Source organism: Mercenaria mercenaria, chromosome 17 (assembly GCF_021730395.1).
Source record: "Mercenaria mercenaria strain notata chromosome 17, MADL_Memer_1, whole genome shotgun sequence".
Lineage (NCBI taxonomy): Eukaryota > Metazoa > Mollusca > Bivalvia > Venerida > Veneridae > Mercenaria > Mercenaria mercenaria.
This window is the reverse complement of record NC_069377.1, coordinates 26,152,769-26,173,726: the sequence shown is the minus strand read 5'-3', so window position 1 is coordinate 26,173,726 and position 20,958 is coordinate 26,152,769. Positions and strand designations below refer to the sequence as shown.

At 35.1% G+C, this 20,958-nt stretch overlaps 2 protein-coding genes across 3 annotated transcripts in view; both read left to right on the top strand.

The window, feature by feature from the left end:
- Positions 1 to 20,958, top strand: part of LOC123535609 (uncharacterized) — a 148,729-nt gene that overhangs the window by 86,504 nt on the left and 41,267 nt on the right. The window lies entirely within an intron of this gene.
- Positions 1,090 to 3,612, top strand: LOC123536719 (uncharacterized). Its single transcript, XM_045320098.2, has one exon. It carries the CDS (start codon positions 1,315 to 1,317, stop codon positions 3,025 to 3,027), a length of 1,713 nt encoding a protein of 570 aa, XP_045176033.2. The 5' UTR covers positions 1,090 to 1,314; the 3' UTR covers positions 3,028 to 3,612.

The window sequence follows — 20,958 nt, the reverse complement described above, 5'->3', positions numbered from 1 at the left end:
ATTGTCCAATAGATATCGTATTACGGTTAACTGATTGACATAGGGTGTAACTTGAATGACAATTTACCTACATTTTAAGAGGAATATTTTTATTGTTTATTGTTTATTACTTTTGGTTTGTACCAGAATTCATTAATTTTGCTTATGCAAATGATACACTTTACCAATCTGTATAAAAACGGAGACAGATTATGATTTGCCAGACTAAACTGAAAGGGACGCACGCTCACACAGCAACCATGTGGTGGCCCGGAACTGGCCAGATCTAAGGCCTTGCGCTGTGCACAACCTGCGAAGGAATGGAAACGGAGACAGAGAGTTATGCTTTAAGTTTTGCTGTCAGTTAGAAGACGGAAAATAAACTAGATAGAAACGAAACAGTGTATTAAGTTATTTATCCAGCCGGCTTAATTGAGCGGCTACGCTACAATACCTCAGGGTGCAATATTTCTTTGCATGTTGGACACTCCAGCAGATGCTCCTTCACAGTCATTTAGGTGAAATTTGATAGTATATTACGTCTGGTATCACTCGTATGGCGGTATTCCAATGAAAATTGAAGGTTTAAGAAACAAAAAATATTTTTGTGCGAATGGAATTACAGAACAACTACCTAAGGTAATATTCAGACAACATGCATAATATTCGGCTCACGTAAGATAATCGTAATTCAGAGGGATGAATATAACTATGGAAATGAAAGCTAGGAGCTCGCTTCGGTCGCATGCATGTCTTTTTTTTAGTGTTATTTTAATATACCACAGAGAGTCACATTTAACATCTCCACATATATCACGCAAAAATAAACTATAGAAGTCTCAAAAGGTCAAGCCCCCTTTCTCCAAATCATGGATCCACTCGTGTTCATGGAGTGACGGACGGGCATATGGACGGTCACTTCAAGTACTATATGACACCCGGAACTACGAAAAGATGGGCATGAAAATAAGAACATAAGTAATGGGAACTAATCTAACACCAAGATACATAAAACACTGAGAGTATTATCCCTTGCATTCATGGGTAGAGTCCAATACAGATTAGGTTAATAATAAGAACATGTTATTTATAGGTGTATTTTTAGGAAAAGGAAGTAAATTTATGACAAAATATTTGACAGATTTTTATCCTTCAGAAATGTATTTAGAAAAATTTAAATCTTTAATATTTCGGACACAGCAATAACATTAGTATCATCAGATTATTCAACTGGATTTTGGAATTATAAGATTAAGACAGTTGAACAATCATATCATACAAAATAATTGCTTAATGAACAAGTCTAAAACAGGATCAGACAAGTAAAGTTTCAAAATGGCAGTGTCAGGACGTAAGTCGTCAGATTTTAGTGGTTCAATATCTAAAGGTTCCGCAGAGGACTTTGACCATAAATGTGAACCATGTTTGGCGATTGGTCAGCAAATAGAAGCTAATGGATTTTGTGTGGACTGTCAAGAATACCTGTGTAAGAATTGTTTTGCTTATCATCAACGGATCAAAGCCACGAAAAATCATCAACTTCTTGACAAAGGGAGCATGGGCAAACACACCATGCAAAGGAAGGATTCAGTGGTGTGCACTGAAAAGTGTGCTCTCCATGGAAATAAAACGATCGAATTTTTCTGTACTCAGCACGATTCACTTGGCTGCACAGTTTGTATTACTATGAACCACAGAGCATGTAAAATTGATTATATACCTGACAAATGTACAGGTATTGGGGACACAGAGGAATACAGGGAGACAATGGGAAAACTTGAACAGAAAATAAAAGATCTTGATAAAGTAATGAAAAGGGTAAATGTCGAAGACAAGGGAATAGATACTTGCCATGACAAAGCATTACAAGAAATTATCAAATTTCGGAAGGAAATAAATGATCACTTAGATCAACTGCAAAGGAAAATTCAAGCTGATATTGACAAGAAGAAGTCAGCAGACAAACAAAAAGTCCAGGAAATCATCAAAATATGTTCCAATATTTCTACAGATATCAGCAAACTTCAGTCAAATCTTAAAGACAGCAAAGCTTCCCAACAGCACGGACAACTTTACATATACATCAAACAAGCTCAGTCGAAACTTAAGTCAGATGAATTTAGAAAAGCAAAAGAATCTTTAGCTCAGACATGTACACAATATAGATTTGAACGCAGCAAAGATCTAGAGAATGCGATATCAAGGCAGGAAATATTTGGACAGCTGAGTGACCCCACCAACGTGATTACTCCAAAAAAGAATAAAACAAATTTCAAATTAAGGTATAAAGATGATATAAATGCATGCACAAAATCAGATAAGAATGACTGTTATATAACAGGATGTGCAGTCTTGTCCTCTCAAAAAATTGTGCTGGCTGATGAGGATAACTGTAAACTGAAAGTTGTGGACAGGCAAAGTAAAGTCGTGATAGAAGAGAAGACACTTGACTCCGTACCAAGGGACATAACCGTACTACCTCAAGATCAGATTGCTGTAACAATGCCAAATAGTGGAGAGATCTATATAATGTCAACAGCTGGTAAATTGTCAATAGTCCGCAAGATTCCAGTTACAGGAGAATGTAGAGGTATAACATATCACCAAGACCATCTCTATGTAATTTGCTGGGATCCTCACTGTGTACGTATTTTAGACATACAATGTAATGTTCAGAACACAATTTACCTCAATAATGAGGTATTTAGCTACCCTAACTATATTGTGTTCAATGAGGATTCTAGGCTTATATATATAAGTGACTTAATGACAGAAAATGTAGTCAACATCACGTTACAAGGTGATGTATCTGCCGTATACAAGAATAAGGATGTTAGGACTCCATTTGGAATGCTGATGCTAGAAGATGGCTCATTGCTGGTTTGCTACACGAGTATTGGTACCATACATCGTATCTCAGGAGACTTTAAGCAAAGTCAGACAATGATTGATGGTCTGACAAAACCATGGTGTATATGCTACAATCATCATCTACAAGAAGTCTATATTGGTGGTAAGAGTCAGCTAAAGGTGTTCAGTTTGCAATAACATTTCGTTTCACGTACGGTTCCGGACAACAACATTGAATGGCATGAACAGTGACTGAATTTTTTTCCAAGAAAAAAACAACTTTTGTTATTCTAAATATGTAAATTAAGTCACGTGCCTCAGTATGTTGGTTTTTCTGCAGTTGCATTTTTGGAGCTTTATATATAAAACTTTATATGTATATTGATAACTTTTTTACATATCTATTTTGGTAACAATAATATGTCATTGTAATACTAATAAGTATTAACGAAGTAACCAAACTCTCTTCCTCTTTCTTTGGGGAAGGGTGGGGGTGTAGGAATGAACTAGTTTCTACGTAGTTCTCTCACATTTTTACATTACATGCGTAATAATAATAATAATTAAACACTGCTATCACCTTTTCAAATTCGTTCACCTCTTCAACGTTTCTTTCGTAAAAACAAAACAAAGTGGTGTTTAGCTAATATTTCTAATATTCGAACAAACTACAAATATACATACATAATCAATATTTTTATCTTTCTTTTATGTTTTTGTAGTTTCTATTGATTTTCTATCTCGTATTTCATAATATCATTCTTCTTCTAAATAAATTTAGCTACTGCAGTTTTTTGTATCCATTCTTTCAGTCATTTCATAAAAATATCAATTAAATTTTCCAAAAATAACGCCTATGAAATATTATGTTCCTCTAACTTAATTTGTACCGAGAGGTTGGTTTTAGTAAAAGCAAATGTCTTGGGTATCACCTCCCAGCAATATTATTCTCGCGAATGAGCTTAAGATGCTGTTTTGATAAGGAGCACCTCAGAGCTGTGGGTAAAATTATTTGTCCATCATAATGGTTTTTCATTTGAAAATGATTAGACTCAATATTATTGACTATAGACCGGTAAGCCATTTAACTTTTATTCTCACGTGAGCAAAGGAAACTTGTGTTAAACTATAGACCAGTCAACAGCATCAAATAAGGACCGACGATTTTTATAAACTGTCATGTAATAACAGGATGCATTTAATGACCATATGAAAATATCCTATGAAATCTGACTCCGTATGCCTAAGCAGCTTCAATTAGTTATTTTCAGTCTCAATGTCACTGTTAGAGGTCACTTCTGTGTTAAGACGTATTGGAGGTCAAAAGTGTGTTTAGACGTTTTAGAGGTCACTGCTGTGGTTAGACGCCGCTTCAGGGGTTACTACTGTGTTTAGACGTATTACAGGTCACTACTGTGTTTAGAAGTATTAGAGGTCAATATTGTTTTTAGACGTCCTAGAACTCATTTAAAACGGTGTAGGCGTATTAAAGTCACTATTGTGTTAAGACGTATAAGAGGTCACTACTGTGTTTAGACGTTTTAGAGGTCATTATTGTATGGTGTACATATTTACTAAGCTGTAAACTATTCTAGTATCATGGCTGCAATAATGGTATAAGAACTACCTGAAAATAATATAGTGTAAAGGGGAAGACCAATGTCTCTTAATTTAAGATCGTTAAAAGGCTCTTGGAATATATTTTTATTTAGGCATGCGTACTTTTAAGAACCAAGACAGCTGGATTATATCTCTTGATAAGTTAATATCATATGGTATGGTAAAAGTGATAAAATAATTCGGGGTAAGTAATCGACGGTGTCTACTTGTAGCAGTGAGCACAATGCCCAACATTAAAGTTCTGCCTCACTGGAATATCACACCGTAGACACCTGACATGATATCCCACCAAGTCACATTATACTGACACCGGGCTAACCAGTCCTAGCACTATCCTCTTAATGCTGACCAAGCGGGGAAGGTACTAGTACTATTTTTATGTCTTATGTATGACGCGGCCAGGGAATCGAACGCACGACCTCTGGGCGCTCTACAACTAGGCTACCGAGGTGGTAGATAAATTATAGGCAGATCACTAAAACATCAAATGTAAGCCTCCGCTGGGCTGGTCTGTTCACACGTAGCCAAAATATAAATAGTATTTATCTTTCTTCCTTTCCTCGTGCCCTTTCTCATTAGCATCGTGTTCTCTTTTACTCTGCCGCGTTTCAGTGGGCGTCCTTGGGCGCTTCGTTCTTTTTGTTCTTCTGTGTCCGACCCGAGATAGAATCGACCTAATGACACGAACAAGGAACAAGAACATTGTTCCCGGGTCAAAATTTCACATCACATCCTAAACGGGGGGCCCGCGAACAATGCGAGAACAATATGGCGGAATTAAAAGGTACGACTTCAATGGCAAAGAAACAGCGAAATAAACATAATAAATTTTGATAAATTTATGACCAAATAAAATATCATTTGAATGAAGAAATTACACAACTTTTGTGGAAATATTGGTTTACCACCGTCGATAATGTAAACAAGCGCCGTATATAAAGTTGTAAAACTCCACTTCCGGTTCCCGGTGTTAGAGCGTTTTACTCTAGCTACGTGATCCGACCCGACTCAATTCCATTCGGGCGTTAAACCCCAAAGGACGCCACGTTTGTTTGTGTAGCGGCATGCTCCTATCGCATACTTGATAAAAATAACGGCGTAAGAATTTTATGTCTCGAAAAGAGACATTGGAAGAAGCGAAAAGGAGTAAATTCAGCGGGTTGTATTTAATAATTTGTTGTTTTCTTATAAAGAAGTTAACACCCAATTTTCCTTTTGTTTTTCTATAGTAGCGGTATAGTTCTTTATTGGATATAAGTCTCAGAAAATCTGATATGCTAGAAAATGTCGAAACACCGTTATAAAGTAAGTGGATTTCATATAAAGCAAAAAACAGCCGGATTTCGTGGTGTTCAGCCTTAAATAATACGAACTATTTGTTTTTTTTTTATATTAATCTTGAAGTTTTCCGCAGTAAGATTAGCACTGAAGATTTTTGGATAATAGTTTGTTTATTTCTCAGTTGTTACATCATTTTTAACGCTGACAATATGAAATTAATTCATTCGGGTATCGTTCACCTGAGGATGTCATCTGGCATTCTTGCTGAAAGTCTCACTCTATGGATTCACCCAAGCAAAGGCCCGTATCTGAACAATATTCCAATAGACACACATTCGTGTTCATCCACCAAAGCTTTGCCTTAACTGTCGCTTTGAGAAAGAACCAAAGAAAAATTTATATGAAATAAAATTACTTTTACATAATTATGTATGTTTCTTTGAATCAAAACGATAACATAAACACGTGGCTAAAATGAAGTAAACTCTCTCCGGCGTGACTCCTATTCTATTAAAGACATTTTCCATTAAAAACGAGCCTTTTCAGCATTACATTATATGTTTTATTTCGGCTAAACTACATTTGACCTGACAAATTTGACATGTATATTATCATAACATTGATCACGACGTATTTGAGAATTGTACTTACCGGTCCGGCTATCTGTTTTATGGGTGGCAGAAGCGGTTTCTATATTATAGGTCTGCAGTCAACTTTACTTACCGGTCCGACAGTCTGTTTTATGGGTGGCAGAAACGGTTTCTATGTTATAGGTTTGCAGTCAACTTTACTTACCGGTCCGGCAGTCTGTTTTATGGATGGCAGAAGCGGTTTCTATATTATAGGTCTGCAGTCAACTTTACTTACCGGTCCGGCAGTCTGTTTTATGGGTGGCAGAAGCGGTTTCTGCATTATAGGTTTGCAGTCAACTTTACTTACCGGTCCGGCAGTCTGTTTTAAGGGTGGCAGAGGCGGTTTCTGCATCTTTGGTCTGCAGTCAACTTTACTTACCGGTCCGGCAGTCTGTTTTATGGGTGGCAGAAGCGGTTTCTGTATTATAGGTCTGCAGTCAACTTTACTTACCGGTCCGGCAGTCTGGTTTAAGGGTGGCAGTGGCGGTTTCTGCATCTTTGGTCTGCAGTCAACTTTACTTACCGGTCCGGCAGTCTGTTTTATGGGTGGCAGAAGCGGTTTCTGTATTATAGGTCTGCAGTCAACTTTACTTACCGGTCCGGCAGTCTGTTTTAAGAGTAGCAGAGGCGGTTTCTGCATCATTGGTCGGCAGTCAACTTTACTTACCGGTCCGGCAGACTGTTTTATGGGTGGCAGAAGCGGTATCTGTATTATAGGTCTGCAGTCAACTTTACTTACCGGTCCGACAGTCTGTTTTATGGGTGGCTGAGGCGGTTTCTGCATTATAGGTCTGCAGTCAACTTTACTTACCGGTCCGGCAGTCTGTTTTATGGGTGGCAGAAGCGGTTTCTGTATTATAGGTCTGCAGTCAACTTTACTTACCGGTCCGACAGACTGTTTTATGGGTGGCAGAAGCGGTTTCTGTATTACAGGTCTGCAGTCAACTTTACTTACCGGTCCGACAGACTTCTATATTGGTGGCAGAAGCGGTTTCTGTATTATAGGTCTGCAGTCAACTTTACTTACCGGTCCGACAGACTGTTTTATTGATGGCAGAAGCGGTTTCTGTATTATAGGTCTGCAGTCAACTTCGATGACGAAAGCTTCGCCTCCTTTTGCCTTCTTATGTTCGTATTGGACTACAATATATATCACTCATTTGAAAGTTTTTAGGTCTTACAATATTCAATAGGAAAACGCTTATCTAGGTATTTTTTACCTTTTTATTGTACACAATTTTAATTAAGATTTGGTTTCTTTTTCAACACTGTTTAGTTAAATTTACTTCCAAGTCTAGATTTTAATCAATATCAGTTTCCCAGTGTCATTTGTTTTTAAAAGATATATGTTTACATATTATACAGGGGAATATTTATTTGTTTCAGTGTGAGCAAGTGAACACCAGAAGCAAGAATTTCACGAGTGCCATAGCCACGAGTGAAAATCCAACATATGGTGTTAAAGGTGGTCAATCACATTTGAGCAACATTTTCTGACATTTTTCAGTTTTCATATATTCTGTTAGAGATTTATTTAAGGAACAAAGAGACAGTTACATAGAGTTAGATCCCTATTTACTAGTATTACTTTTAATGAACTTTTATAATTATCTCTCTTTAATTCAAAAGTGTTTAAAAAGTGGATTATTACTTTTAATTTCAATATGATTTCTAGTTTTACATTTGCGTTTGATATGTATTGGAATATTTGAACCACCTGAAACAAAAGGTAAGTTTTAAAACAACATGTAGCTTCGGAATTAATTTATTTTAAATTTACCTTGGTTGTGCGACCAATATAGACAAAGGGAGGTAATAACAATTTTATAAACTTGCATTTCTAATGAATTTTAGCAAAATATATGTTTGTCAATGCAAATGTTTGACAACTCTACTACAGTAGCGCTTATATTCATAACATTCCTTAGGCAAAAGTTGTTTACTGGATTTATACTTATGCTAAAATAACGCTATCTTGGTTGGGCAACCAGAATAGGAAAATCAAAGTTTAAAAACACTTCCAGTAAAAATCTGATGTGTATTAAGAACTAGATGAACACAAATAGGTGGAAATGATCAGTTGGTAAAAAAATGTCCATTAGTTGACCAAAATCTGATAAACCATCTTTAATGAGCGAAAGGTATATTGATCTTACATGTAATACGAATTTGATTTTCATTTTTTTATCTAAATTTACCCAATTTATAGTTTCTTACTAGATGAAGTGACAAACAGATTTGATATTTTTCACTGAGAAAATACAAGATACGTTTCAATCTAATATTTGCATAATGCCGTGAAAAAACATGTAATAAAAGTAAAGTAAAGTAAAAGTAAAGTGTTCGTTTATTATAGTGTGGCCCATATTGAAAGGGCCAGCCAAGTTGGCTTATGATGAGACACCTACCTACAATGAACAGCATTATTACCCGATTCCTACATTTTAATGCCAGGCACCAGGCAGGTAGGCAATCGGTAACCATTATTTAACTAGTTGGTGGGTCACTAACAGGTCTCAGTCTCTTCAGTAACAAAACCCGCCTCTGACAGGGCTCGAACCTTCGACCTCCCGATTGCGGGACAGGTGCCTTATCCATTAGGCCACCGCAGCTCAATAACAAAAGTTATTTGAAATAGTTGCATAGAAATTCAATGAAATATATCCAGTTTGGGCGAGAAAAAAAAATGCGGAATTTCGAACATATTACGAGTTTTATAGAAACAGTATGGGTAACTTTGAAGACGAAGGAAAATAACAATTTACCCAGTTTTGGTGGGATGTACTCGTCGGCAATGGCTTTCTTCTTCTTGTCCCGTCTTTTCTGCTTTCTTTTGGCGAGCCAAGTTGAAATGAATCCGAAGCAACAGGGAAGCGTTCTCGTTTTCTTTTTCTCGTCTGCATGTTCGTCATTCTGAAGTGGGGCTGCAACTATTTCCTGCTCTGGTTATCTTGTTGTTTCAGTGGCCTGAGCAGCTGTTTCCTTCTTTTCTTTCTTCTAATGAAAAAAAAACGAGAAGAAATTCAAAAATATGTTGTTAATGCTTTTTTTGACTGTTTCTGAACGAAATCAGTTGTAGACTGACCTACTTCTTTAAAAGACCATCTTATGTCTACCAAAATATTAAATTTTGGATATTTGTTTCTAGCAACACATCAGCCGCTGAAATTTTACACCAGCTTCGTTTCTCTAAACTCACAACCAAGTACAAAAAATACTAACGAATCATATGCCAAGGTAATTGATATTTCATCCTATCACAAAGAAAATGAAGCTCTCGGTAATTCATTGTTTTTTCATGTCCAGAGAACATTTCAGTGTTACCGGTCAACAATATTGTTTATTCTTTTTACTGTGCTGTGTTTAAGGGTAAAACGTCTCTTTCAAAGACATTCATGAAAAATTGTTTAATTTATAATTGCCACATTTTTTGTTTGTGTAAATTGTGTTGCATTTGGGAGGGCTGACTGTCGCACGTGTAACCAAAACAATTTCTTCTGATATGAAATAGTAATAAAATGTTTTTAGATATATTAGACCTTCATACTGTAATCATGACATAAAGGTAAGGAATACCTTTTCTATTTACGCATATAGATCTTCCGAAACTGCTCGTCGATAGCCATTGCGATATAAATTCCGTGATTTTTCGACGGTTCCGGTCAGAACGTTGAAAGAATTCGGATCCATTAGACATGACGTTGCGCTGTGGCCAGCCAATGTATCTGCCAAATTATAAGACATACAGACACTAAATCGGGACATGGCGCGAAAAAAAATATGGTAGTCGCATATAAATTGCGGATTCAAATAGTCCTCAGTTCTTTTTGTTTTTGTTTTTTTTGCTCTGTATAGCTACTTTTCTTAATTTCTTTCCATTTTGCTGAAATCACATGAGAGATCTATGCTTGAAATGTAGGTAGCATTTTCATAATGAAATAATAACATGACAGAATTTGTCATCGAAACTTAGACCATACACCACAACTACAATTTGGGGTCTCATCTTTAGCTGTTTCTGCAGTTTATGAGTTTGACTGAAAATATTTTTCTTGCATCAAAATTACCCCCACTTTTCTTTTGATTTTTTTATGCAGCACTGACAATATTCTTCAAGTTACAGACATTTAAAATGGGTCTTGATGTGTGCTGCGGCCATTGGAAATATGTCAAATTTATACAGAATTAAGACGAACAGCTATTTAGTCTGTTGCAACCTATAACAAGATCCAGCTGAAAGTGTTCAGCTTGCAATAACATTTTGTTTTACGTACGGTTCCAGACAACAATATCGAATGCATGAGAGATGACTGAATTTTATTTCCAAGACAGATAACTTTTGCTACTTAAAACATGTAAATTAAGCCTCACATTTCTGTATGTTTGTTCGATTTTCTCCATCTACATTTTGGAGCTTCATATATAGGGCTTTTATATATAGTAATAGCTATTTAACATATCATTTATTTTAGTTACAATACTGTATCGTATTGAAATTCTTGAAATACTTACAACAAGTGTAAATGAAGTAATAAAATTCTATTTTCGAGGTGGCGGGGATGAGGGGGTTGGGTAGGAATGGACTTGTTTTTTTTTTATATAGTTCTGTACATTACAGGTATAGTTATCTGCATGTTGTTGAAAAATAACAAATTATTAAATCAAGTTATCACCGTTTCAATTTCGTTCATCTCTTCAAAGTTTCTATCGTAGAAACACAACTGGCGTTAAACCTATATTTGAACAAAATGCAAACATGCATTTACGGTCAATATTTTTATCTTGCGTAACAAGTATTATGAATATATATATAAAAAAAACTTTCTTTGTTGTTTATAAAGTTTAGTTATCATTCCATTTTCTCAATACTTTCAACTACTGCAGTATTTGTACAAATTCTTTCAGTCATTTAACAGTGATTTAACATCGATATAAATTAAATTCAAAATAACATCTTAGAAGTATTATGTTACTGAACTTTCAATATTGTTGGTAAAACGTATGTCCCAACCATTTGTTTTTGATGTCAGTCTGATTTTCATGTGTCTAATTGTAATTTATATTAGGCCTAAAAAATCTTTGTTTCCAGTAACATGCTCAAAAAATTAGGGTAGGTAGGTCGGAAAAAATTGTTTTTGGCAGGATTTTTTTTATCAAGGGAGACTTTTTGGAATTTATTTTTGTGTAAAAAAAATGAATATAAATAAGGGGGTTATGCCTTTAGAGCATCAGTAAGTTTATTTCTAACATCACTGGTCATGTTTAAAGCATAAAAAGTGCAGTTTGTTAAACATTGTTAAAAAGTTGAAAACAAAATTCTCCAAGGCCATAAAAACATTTAGGGTCGGGCCAAAAATTTAAGGTAGGTCGGGATACTGGAAACAAACATTTTTTTACGCCTTACACGTATACATATACATATAATTACATTTTCAATAGATTAAAAAATAAAATGTATTTTCTTTGAGCTGTTTTCTTTTCCTAAATTACCAGTACATGTTCACTGTTACCTTTTGTTTTTATTCCCAGCAAGATTGTTTTCCTTCCAGGTAACATGGTTTCCTGGAATATTCATGGAACATACAATGCCTTCATAAAAATGTTTTATTGGTATATCCTTTCGCGAAATATTTAAAAATTTAAAATCTGTTCAGTTATTGTTTTTCTGTTGAGTTACATCGTTTTCGGTAATATCTTAATTCTGCCTGAAATCTACATTGCACTAGCAGGTAAAAAGATAATAAATGAAAACGTTGCTAAGATAGAATTTTGTGGTAACTTAGTTTGTATTAAGTAAAACCATATGTCTCAGATATTACATTTTAATACTTTCCCTCGTAATGATCTTTCAGTGGAAAATGTAATCAGGTTATTGTTTAACTTGAGTGCATGTGACTTGTCTTTTCGCAAAAGAAGTACGGGACATCTAATGATCACAGGCAATAATCATAGTGTAAATTTGGACTGTCATATGCCCAAGCATTCTGTAGTCCTGAGCCCAAGGATTCTTCAAATATTGACAGGAAGCCATAATTCTCACGGATATTTGACCCTATAAGAGTATACACTTAATGAATTACTTTCTGGCCAAGTGTCAAAACCATTGCCCGATGTTCAAAGGACTCGGGGCAAATAATATTGATTATTGACCGGTAAGCCATTCCAGTGTTTTATTACATGGTAAAAATGAACATTATTTTTTCTCTCAATTTTTACTTTAGCAAGAAAAACATGTGTTGAACTATAGACTGGTTAATAGTACAAGCAATTGATCGAGGATTTCATGAGCAGTCACGTGATTTATCATTTACTGATAATATGCAAATATCCTGTGAAATCTGACTAGGAGAGCCTCAAGTTATTGATCAGAAATCGATATCACAGTTCAGACTCTTTATAGCTGTTGGCACAAGATCACAGTTACTTGCCCTTGGTTGACCACAAAAACGAAGTGCTTACTCGGAAAATAATTCCTCTGTTTGATGGTGAATATTGGTGAAAAATTGAATGAAAGACATGCACTAAAAGGCATAATTTAAGATAGGAGATGTGAAATAATAGTTAGATGTGAATTTTGATAGAATTAAATTGTCTGAATATGCAAAACCGGTCACTTGAAGAAGAGAGATTTTGTCTGTTTGCAGCCGTCAAAAGACTATTTACCATAGGCGTATGATTTGGGTAAACATACTGAAAAAAGGACCAGGTCAACCCATAATTTCTTTCTGGCTGGATTTTTTTCTCTTGGATAGTTCTATTCAGGGCAGGTTTTTTTTATTTGAACACAGACAAAATTGCGATATTGTACAGTGTATATATAGAACATATAGTAAAAATAACTGTGGTCTTTGGCTTGTTGCGACTCATTAAAGGTCACTACGTTACACGTTTTTTTTTCGGCGACTATTGCCGTACTAAAAACGAATCCGTGACTTTGTCCGACCCATGCCATGTAACTATAGTTTGCAAATCAGACTACTTGATAACGCATTATAAATCATTTATCAAAATGAAAGATTAATGCAACCCGTGAGCTGATTAGAAGATAGCGTGTTTTTCACTCTGCTGATTGTGCAACGCTGACTATAATGTCAGACAAAGCGTTTATCCTCAATGATGTTGTAGCTACATTTCGCCCTGTGTATGTAGCAAGAATATTGATATATCTAAAAATGGATAGGTAAGTTTAAATATAATGAAACCTGTTTAAATACCAACATGTATCAATTTACACAAAAAGCTGAATACGGTTTAGTGCTAAAGTATAGAATATCATTCCACAGAATGTCCGTTGTGTGGATTCACATACTTCATAAAAATATCTATTAAGATCTGAAAGCTACATCTTCATTGTCATTGCTGTTTTCTTATCTTTTGTATGGGTGACTGTTTATCTGAGAGCTTTGACCTTTTTTCCGGATTGATATACATGTATTAGCCAAATAAAGAAAAGCTGTTAAAATCATACAAAAATATGTTTAAAATTGCAAAATGGACCGTCAGATTTGTAGCCAAAGAGGCATTTTATTAGCCATTGGCTACAATGGATAATGACAGAGCGGGCCATGTATACCTTTTTTTCTAATTTATTGGAGTGTTTGTCAAGAGCAAATGTTGTTTTTAAATGTTTATCACGTAAATTCCATTTTTTTAATTATAATTAGATAATCAGTTTTTATCTTTTTTATGTTGAACTGTTTTTATTATAATGAAGGCCACATTGGAACCTAAGATTTGTAATATGTTTTAGAACTGTTATTGTCTTTATGTGTTACCTTCTTTAAATAAAGTTATTATTATTATTATTGCTATTATTATTTGCATTATGTATAGGTTAATAATTGGGAGAGCGTTGCCTTTGATTGATAATGGCTTTAGCCCGAGGGCTATTATCTTCTTCCAGGGCCATTATCACTCAAAGGCACCGATCTCCCATGTATTTACCTGTTTATTACATGTTTACCTATAATATAGTAAGAAATGTTTTTTTGTGTGTCATTTTTATGGGTACTTGCATCTTCTGGCACAATAAATATTAGCTTTTCAGTTTCTATATTATTTGTATAAGAGTCTATTTACTGTATAAAATCAAATACCTGGATAGTTGTACTTTCTTGCTTATTGCATAATTTAGGGATAAAAATACGTTATTTCACGAAGAATACACGATGTTACGCTCAAGATGATAAAATAAAACGGAAATATTCGCTGTTTTACCTCCATGAAACGCCATGACGTCATTTCTGTTTACGGACGTTAATTTCCCGCGCTAACGCCAGGGCCATTATCGACAATGGCCCTGGGGCTTATTATGATAATGTGATAATGCATGACGCAATGCGATAATGGGAGAAGTTTCAGCACAAATTTGTTACTATTTATAGGTACTCATGTAATAAATTGTTATTATTATTATTATTATATCATTGTTATCATTGGAGCAAGGGACAGAAAATTTGAAAATTCCACAAATCTGCGTTGACACCAGAACGAAAAAAAAATCATAAAAAAATCCAATTTTGAGGAAGTGTGAGCGGATGTATTGCATATACTCAGCAATTCGTCAAGTGGCATTTCAGCCTGAGGAATCTGTTGTTTGTACGATAAAAAAGTTAAAACTCCGGTTTCAGGACACTAAATTTTGAGGCAAATTTGGCCCGAAATGCACATCTTGCGCCACCTGTACCGTATTATCTGAAAATGACTGACCTAAAACATATGTTGTTGTGGATGAAAGCATTGCTGAACCGTCACAGAACGAATATATAACACGAGTGAAAAATTCTACCGAATATATCCAGGGAAATTTTTTTGCCAGTTCCAAATTACAAAAAAAAAGTATGTGTTTTTTCCAATTAGTTGAAAAAAAATTCCCAATGAAATGCCCGTCCAAAAATTATTGAAAAGCAAAAGTGCTCAAAAGTCATCTGAATAGCCAGTTTTAAGTACTTCTGATATCCATAGTGTTAGAATATGGTATCAAAATGAAATATAGACCATTTTAAGAAGTTAAACTCTTGAAAAATTAATTATTCATTTTGTAGTTTTGCCCAATTTTGTGGAAAACAACGCGAAGGTTCCCAATTTAAAGGGTAGCGCTGCGTTCCAATCATGTCAAAAATATCCTTGACAGCACGTATACATGTAACGTATATGATACATAATATATGATGCAAACGTTGGACGTTGTTTTCACAGGCACACCTAAACGAATACCTCACATGCAGAAATGGGTAAAGAAAATTTCAACGAATATACCCCATTGTCATCAGTTTTGAAACACTCAAATTTTATTGACTCATCTCAGTTATGCCACATAGATTCTGCTAATGCTAGATTCACACGGCCGGCCGGATCGCCCCAAGCGTTTCAAACACATTTCTCGGGAACTGGGCATGTGTGATCGGTCGTGTTAACACTGACAAGAAATTGGGAAATGGTCGGTAACTGATCGAGTTCGATTAGCAAGTTGTCGGATTCTTCTGATCGACAGTGCTCAGACTTGATCAGCGGTCGGTTGGCATTGGTTCGTGAAGAAATCGTGAAAAGATCATGTAGCAATCGAATCTAGATCTTTTGGAAACTGCCTTGATCGGAAAATAATTGCTGTATGAAAATCGCCACCCTATCGATGCCATCTTCTGTCCAGCCACTACCACCACCAATACCATCATCATTAAAATTACTACCACTGTCACCAAAACTACTACCACTAGCACTTCCACCACCACAACCACTACCCCAACCACCACCGTTACAACCACCACCACCACCACTACCACTACCATAACCACAACCACCACTACTACTACCTCTGCCTCTACCACTACTACCACTACCATTACCACCACCACTACTAACAGTACCATCACCACCATCACCATCACCACTACCACTTCCACCACCACTACTACTACTACCACCACTACAAACACTGCTTCTACCACTACCACCACTTCTACTTCTACCATCACCACTACAACCAACACTACCACTACCACCACTTTAACTACTACCTCCACCACTACCACCATCACAACCACAACCACTACTACCCTTTGAAATTTCTTTGTCTGAAATTTCTTTATCATACCGCTGATCATCACGCCGCTCGAAACAGTGACGTCATAATAATAAAATACGCTACCGGTACTAAATTTATTTTATGGACTGCCTGTTTCTTTCCTATGAGACAGTATGTGTTTATTAGGCGCACGTGTATATGAAACGCAAATAGCGGTAATCCCCTGTGTATACATTTTTTTCGGAATAATTTTATCGGTGTAACACTTGGGTAACGGTGTCCGCAGACATCCATTAGCATTTCGTTCTTCGTCATGAAGGCCTAGGCTTTGTTTTGCGGAGAGCCGCAATGCAATGACGGGGAGTTTCTATAAAAGTCCCAGTAACCCGTGCGACCATAACAACACATTTATTTACCCATAGTCCGGTAGTTTTTTGTTTTTTTTTTGTTTTTTGTTTCATGAAGATGCTCTATTGGTAAAACATGCATATTTCTCATACAAAATGCATCATTCCATATAATTTAGCCAGTATTCATGGTAAATATACCCCGCGTAATACCATATATGCTTTTTCAACCAACAAGAAGCCTCGTGATTTTGTCACGTCCAAAGCCACCCGAACACTTAACTTCATTAAGCGAAATATCCCATGCAAAAACTCGGTAAGTAGCTTATAAAGCCCTAGTCAGGCCACAGCTGGAATATGCTAGCTGCGTCTGGAGCCCTTATACCCAATATAACATCCACCAGATCAAAATGATTCAGCGGACTATCATGACCAATCCCCTTACAGCAGTGTCACAAACATGCTAAGTCAGCTGAGATGGCGTACCCTTGAAAATAGGAGATCTGATTCACGCCTCTTTATGTTCTACAAAATAGTGAATGGTTTGGTTGCTGTACCACTTCCTCCCTATGTCAGTCCCCATCCCGTCTAACAAGACATATGCATCCCCACTCCTATACCCAGATCCTCACTCCCTGTAATTACTATAAGTACTCTTTTTTTCTAGCCACCATAGTGCTTTGGAATTCCCTTCCAGTACAACTTGTGCAAGCCCCCACCCTGAACCAGTTTAAGCAGGGTGTGACCAAACCTGCAAACAATGCTTAACATGATAGATCTGTTTTTAAACCGCTTTTATCTGTTAATCCTTCTTGTTTTTAACACTATCAACTGTATTCATGCTTGCAATACACATCGTGTATCACTTTAATTCCCCTGTCCATTCTACTTTTAAATTTCTTGTACAGGCGCGCAGCTGCACGTAATACTCGTAAGAGGAGTGATGCAGTATAAATAGATAGATAGATATTTCTCAGCTGTTACTTCAATTTTTACGCGGACAATATAAAATTAATTCATTCATAATGTCATATTTCATCTGACAATGTCATATGGCATTATCACTGAAAGTCTGTGGATCAACCAAAGTAAAGGCCCATATCTTAACAATATTCCAATAAACACACATTCGTGTTCATCCGCTAAAGCTTTGCTTTAACTGTCGCTGTGAGTTTGTACCCAACAAAGAAAACAACAAATTTACAATGAAAATAAGATATTTTAAATAATATTTTAATTACCTTTCGCATTATTTAGTTTAACAAGTTCTTTATATTGATAGGAGTAAAAGATGTTACACTCAGTGATATATGTATAGAATATGTTTTTTTTTTCAGATTTCAAAAATAATGCAGAAAGACGACTGACTACCAGCCTACAACAATAGACTAGAGTGTTAATATGCCATAATTTTTTTAGATGAGTCACGTGAACAGGAGCAAAGTCGAAAAAATATCTTAATCCTTAATCAATGATTTAATTTTTAAAAAAAACTGAAAAATAAAGATGTGTTAGAAATCAGTTTGAAGTAGCGTAACTGGCCAATGTCTGATTTCATTAAGAAAATGCTACTGATTTGTGTATCATACCTTTTCATGCTGTTAAAATAACAAGAATAGGTAGATTAAAATGAGTTTTATTGTATTTTTATGATTCTTCTATATATTTTATGTTTCTTTTTGCTAACTGCTAATCATACCTAACTATGATAAATCATGGTATCAAAGGGAGATTATTTCTTTTAATGATTTTGTCTATATTTTTCACGATTCTTTAAATACTTTTTGAGTACAGGCGATTGTCTTAGTCAGAATTATATGCATGGATTTTGAATTACTTTAAGTGAAACAGTTTTTTTTCTTTGAAGAGAATAAGAACGCATGATATTTATTCTTGAATAAAAATCTACACGTGAAATACACATTTCTGCTTATATGGTAAAATAAAATCAATCCACTCTGATACCACTTTCTGAAAATATTTTCAAAATCTCTTACCTCTGACTCTAACGACTGGACAAAATGCAATCTGAGCTAGGCAGTTTTCATCCCAGCTATAATAATCACCATCTCATTAGAGATCATTGCAAATGTGTTCATGATGTAACATAACCTTGATTGACTCCAGTGCCCAGGATCATAGAAAATCCTTTATGACCTTCACAGTCTGTATAATGAAATGCTTGCCAATGAGTACCTTTTAATACCAGATGAATGGGAGAGGTGTTAATGAACTTAATACTTTAATAAACTTCATAAATGTAACATCTTTAATATGCAAATTAAGAAGAAATGAGTGTTTAAAACAAAAAAGTTATCAATAGTTTATAATCATGTTAAATCATGGTTTAGATGCAGTTACAGTAATTTCCTGAAACTAGTTAATGCCTGAACTGAATGTAGAAAAAGAAATGATGATAGCACAAAAAAAGATATTGATTATTTAAGGCACTGTCCTTGAGATCATACGAGAACAGAAAAAAAGAGAAATTTGAGGTATCAATAAATTAATGCTAATACATCTTAAGAAAGCTTTGAATTAATAACTGACAGATTATATGTTATTGAAACACATGAGAACTAGTTGTCTTTACTAACTTTTACACTGGAAATTGAAAAGCGTTTGTAACGTTTTACTGAGGTAAATTGCGTAATTATTAAATATCTACATTTAAGGGTCGTTGTATACATATTCCTCCGTGGTGTATATTGTTAAAGACAGCAGTTAATTAAATACAGATGCACATACAATAACTAAGTTGTACAATATTTGTTTGTAATTTGGCAGCATTTTGGTTTGAGTGCCAATTATTTATGATTACGTTGGGTATAGTTCGGATATAGTTATAGTTTGCTAAATATCTAAGAACAAAATCGCAATTAGATTCTTCAGTCGGCTTGTTCACTTTTTTGTTGTTCCTTATAATCTTACCGGTAATAATAATTCTATCAACAGGCGACTGACTACCTTCTGAGTTTTGAAATGTGTAAACTGTAGATACATTTCAGTGCTTTATATCCATGCCCTTCCATAAGCTTTGTTATGAGACAGTATTTTTGGGCGTTTGTCATCGGGTGAAGGCTTAGTGGCCTCCTTTCTCTTCCTGGGTTAATCTTTTTTATCAAATGTTTTGGATTGAGGGCTTAGTAGCTTTCTTTCTCTTCCCGGGTTAATCTTCTTATCAAATGACGGAAACACGCCCTGTAAACACTGGCACCACCTCAATTTCGTGTAATATTGCCTTCTATATGAGTGGCATTACAACATATACATCATGCTTGGCATTTTGAAAATTTAAGTTATTTTAAAACACTTTCTCATCATTATTCTTTTTTTTCAGGTTATAATTAAGCAGCTTAATTTTTTCGAGTGTCATTAATTTGGACTGCTTAACTTGCCTTAGCCCTAATTTTTAAGTTTAAACATAGTAATACATGTACAGATTAGATACATACATCATAGTCTGAACAAGATAATTAGGAAATGATAAGAATGAAATTCACAAGTCTTACAGAATACTTCTTAGCTTCTTCGAGTGTAATTAATTTGGACTGCTTAACTTGCCTAAGCCTCTGTATTCGATTCGTTTGCTGAGCACCAGTATTATTTTTTCAAGGGCGATTCTAATTTACCAGCGGATTTTGTTATTTTATAGTTGTTTTTTTTTCTTTAATTTGTACCATCATTCTATTGCTATTGTTAACTACTTTGGGATTACTTTGAAATCTTTTGTTAATAAAACTTTTTAATGTTGTCGTGTGTTTCGATTCTTATTTCTAAATGGTTTTCTGAGAAAATATCAATGTCAGTAAGAAGAAAGAGTAAACATTATTACAGATTACTTGATCTCAACAGACTTTGTAAGTCTAGTCTAATCGTTGTTGCCCGACGGTTAAGATTATTGCGGTTCCTTTCTGCGTCAGACTGTTTGTATCTTACGGTAAGGCCTGCATTTTTCCGGAAGTGGTAGTCAGCGTCTTCCTTCCTTTCTTTACAACCGATCCTAGAAATTATAATGATCGGTAGGGGGAAATCTTTCAGGTAACATATTGGTTTTAATTTTATTTCTAAATACAATATATCAATCGACAAATAAGTACATGTATTTGTAGATAAAAACTAGCGGTACAAGTTTATAATAATTACCTGCAGATATATGTATATATATCTACAGAATGTTGGATTATCTGTTAGCACAAAAATATGGTGATATACTGATGTTTTG

Excerpts from the sequence above, each read along its gene's own strand:
- LOC123536719 (XM_045320098.2), top strand. The coding sequence starts at position 1,315 with ATGGCAGTGTCAGGACGTAAGTCGTCAGATTTTAGTGGTTCAATATCT.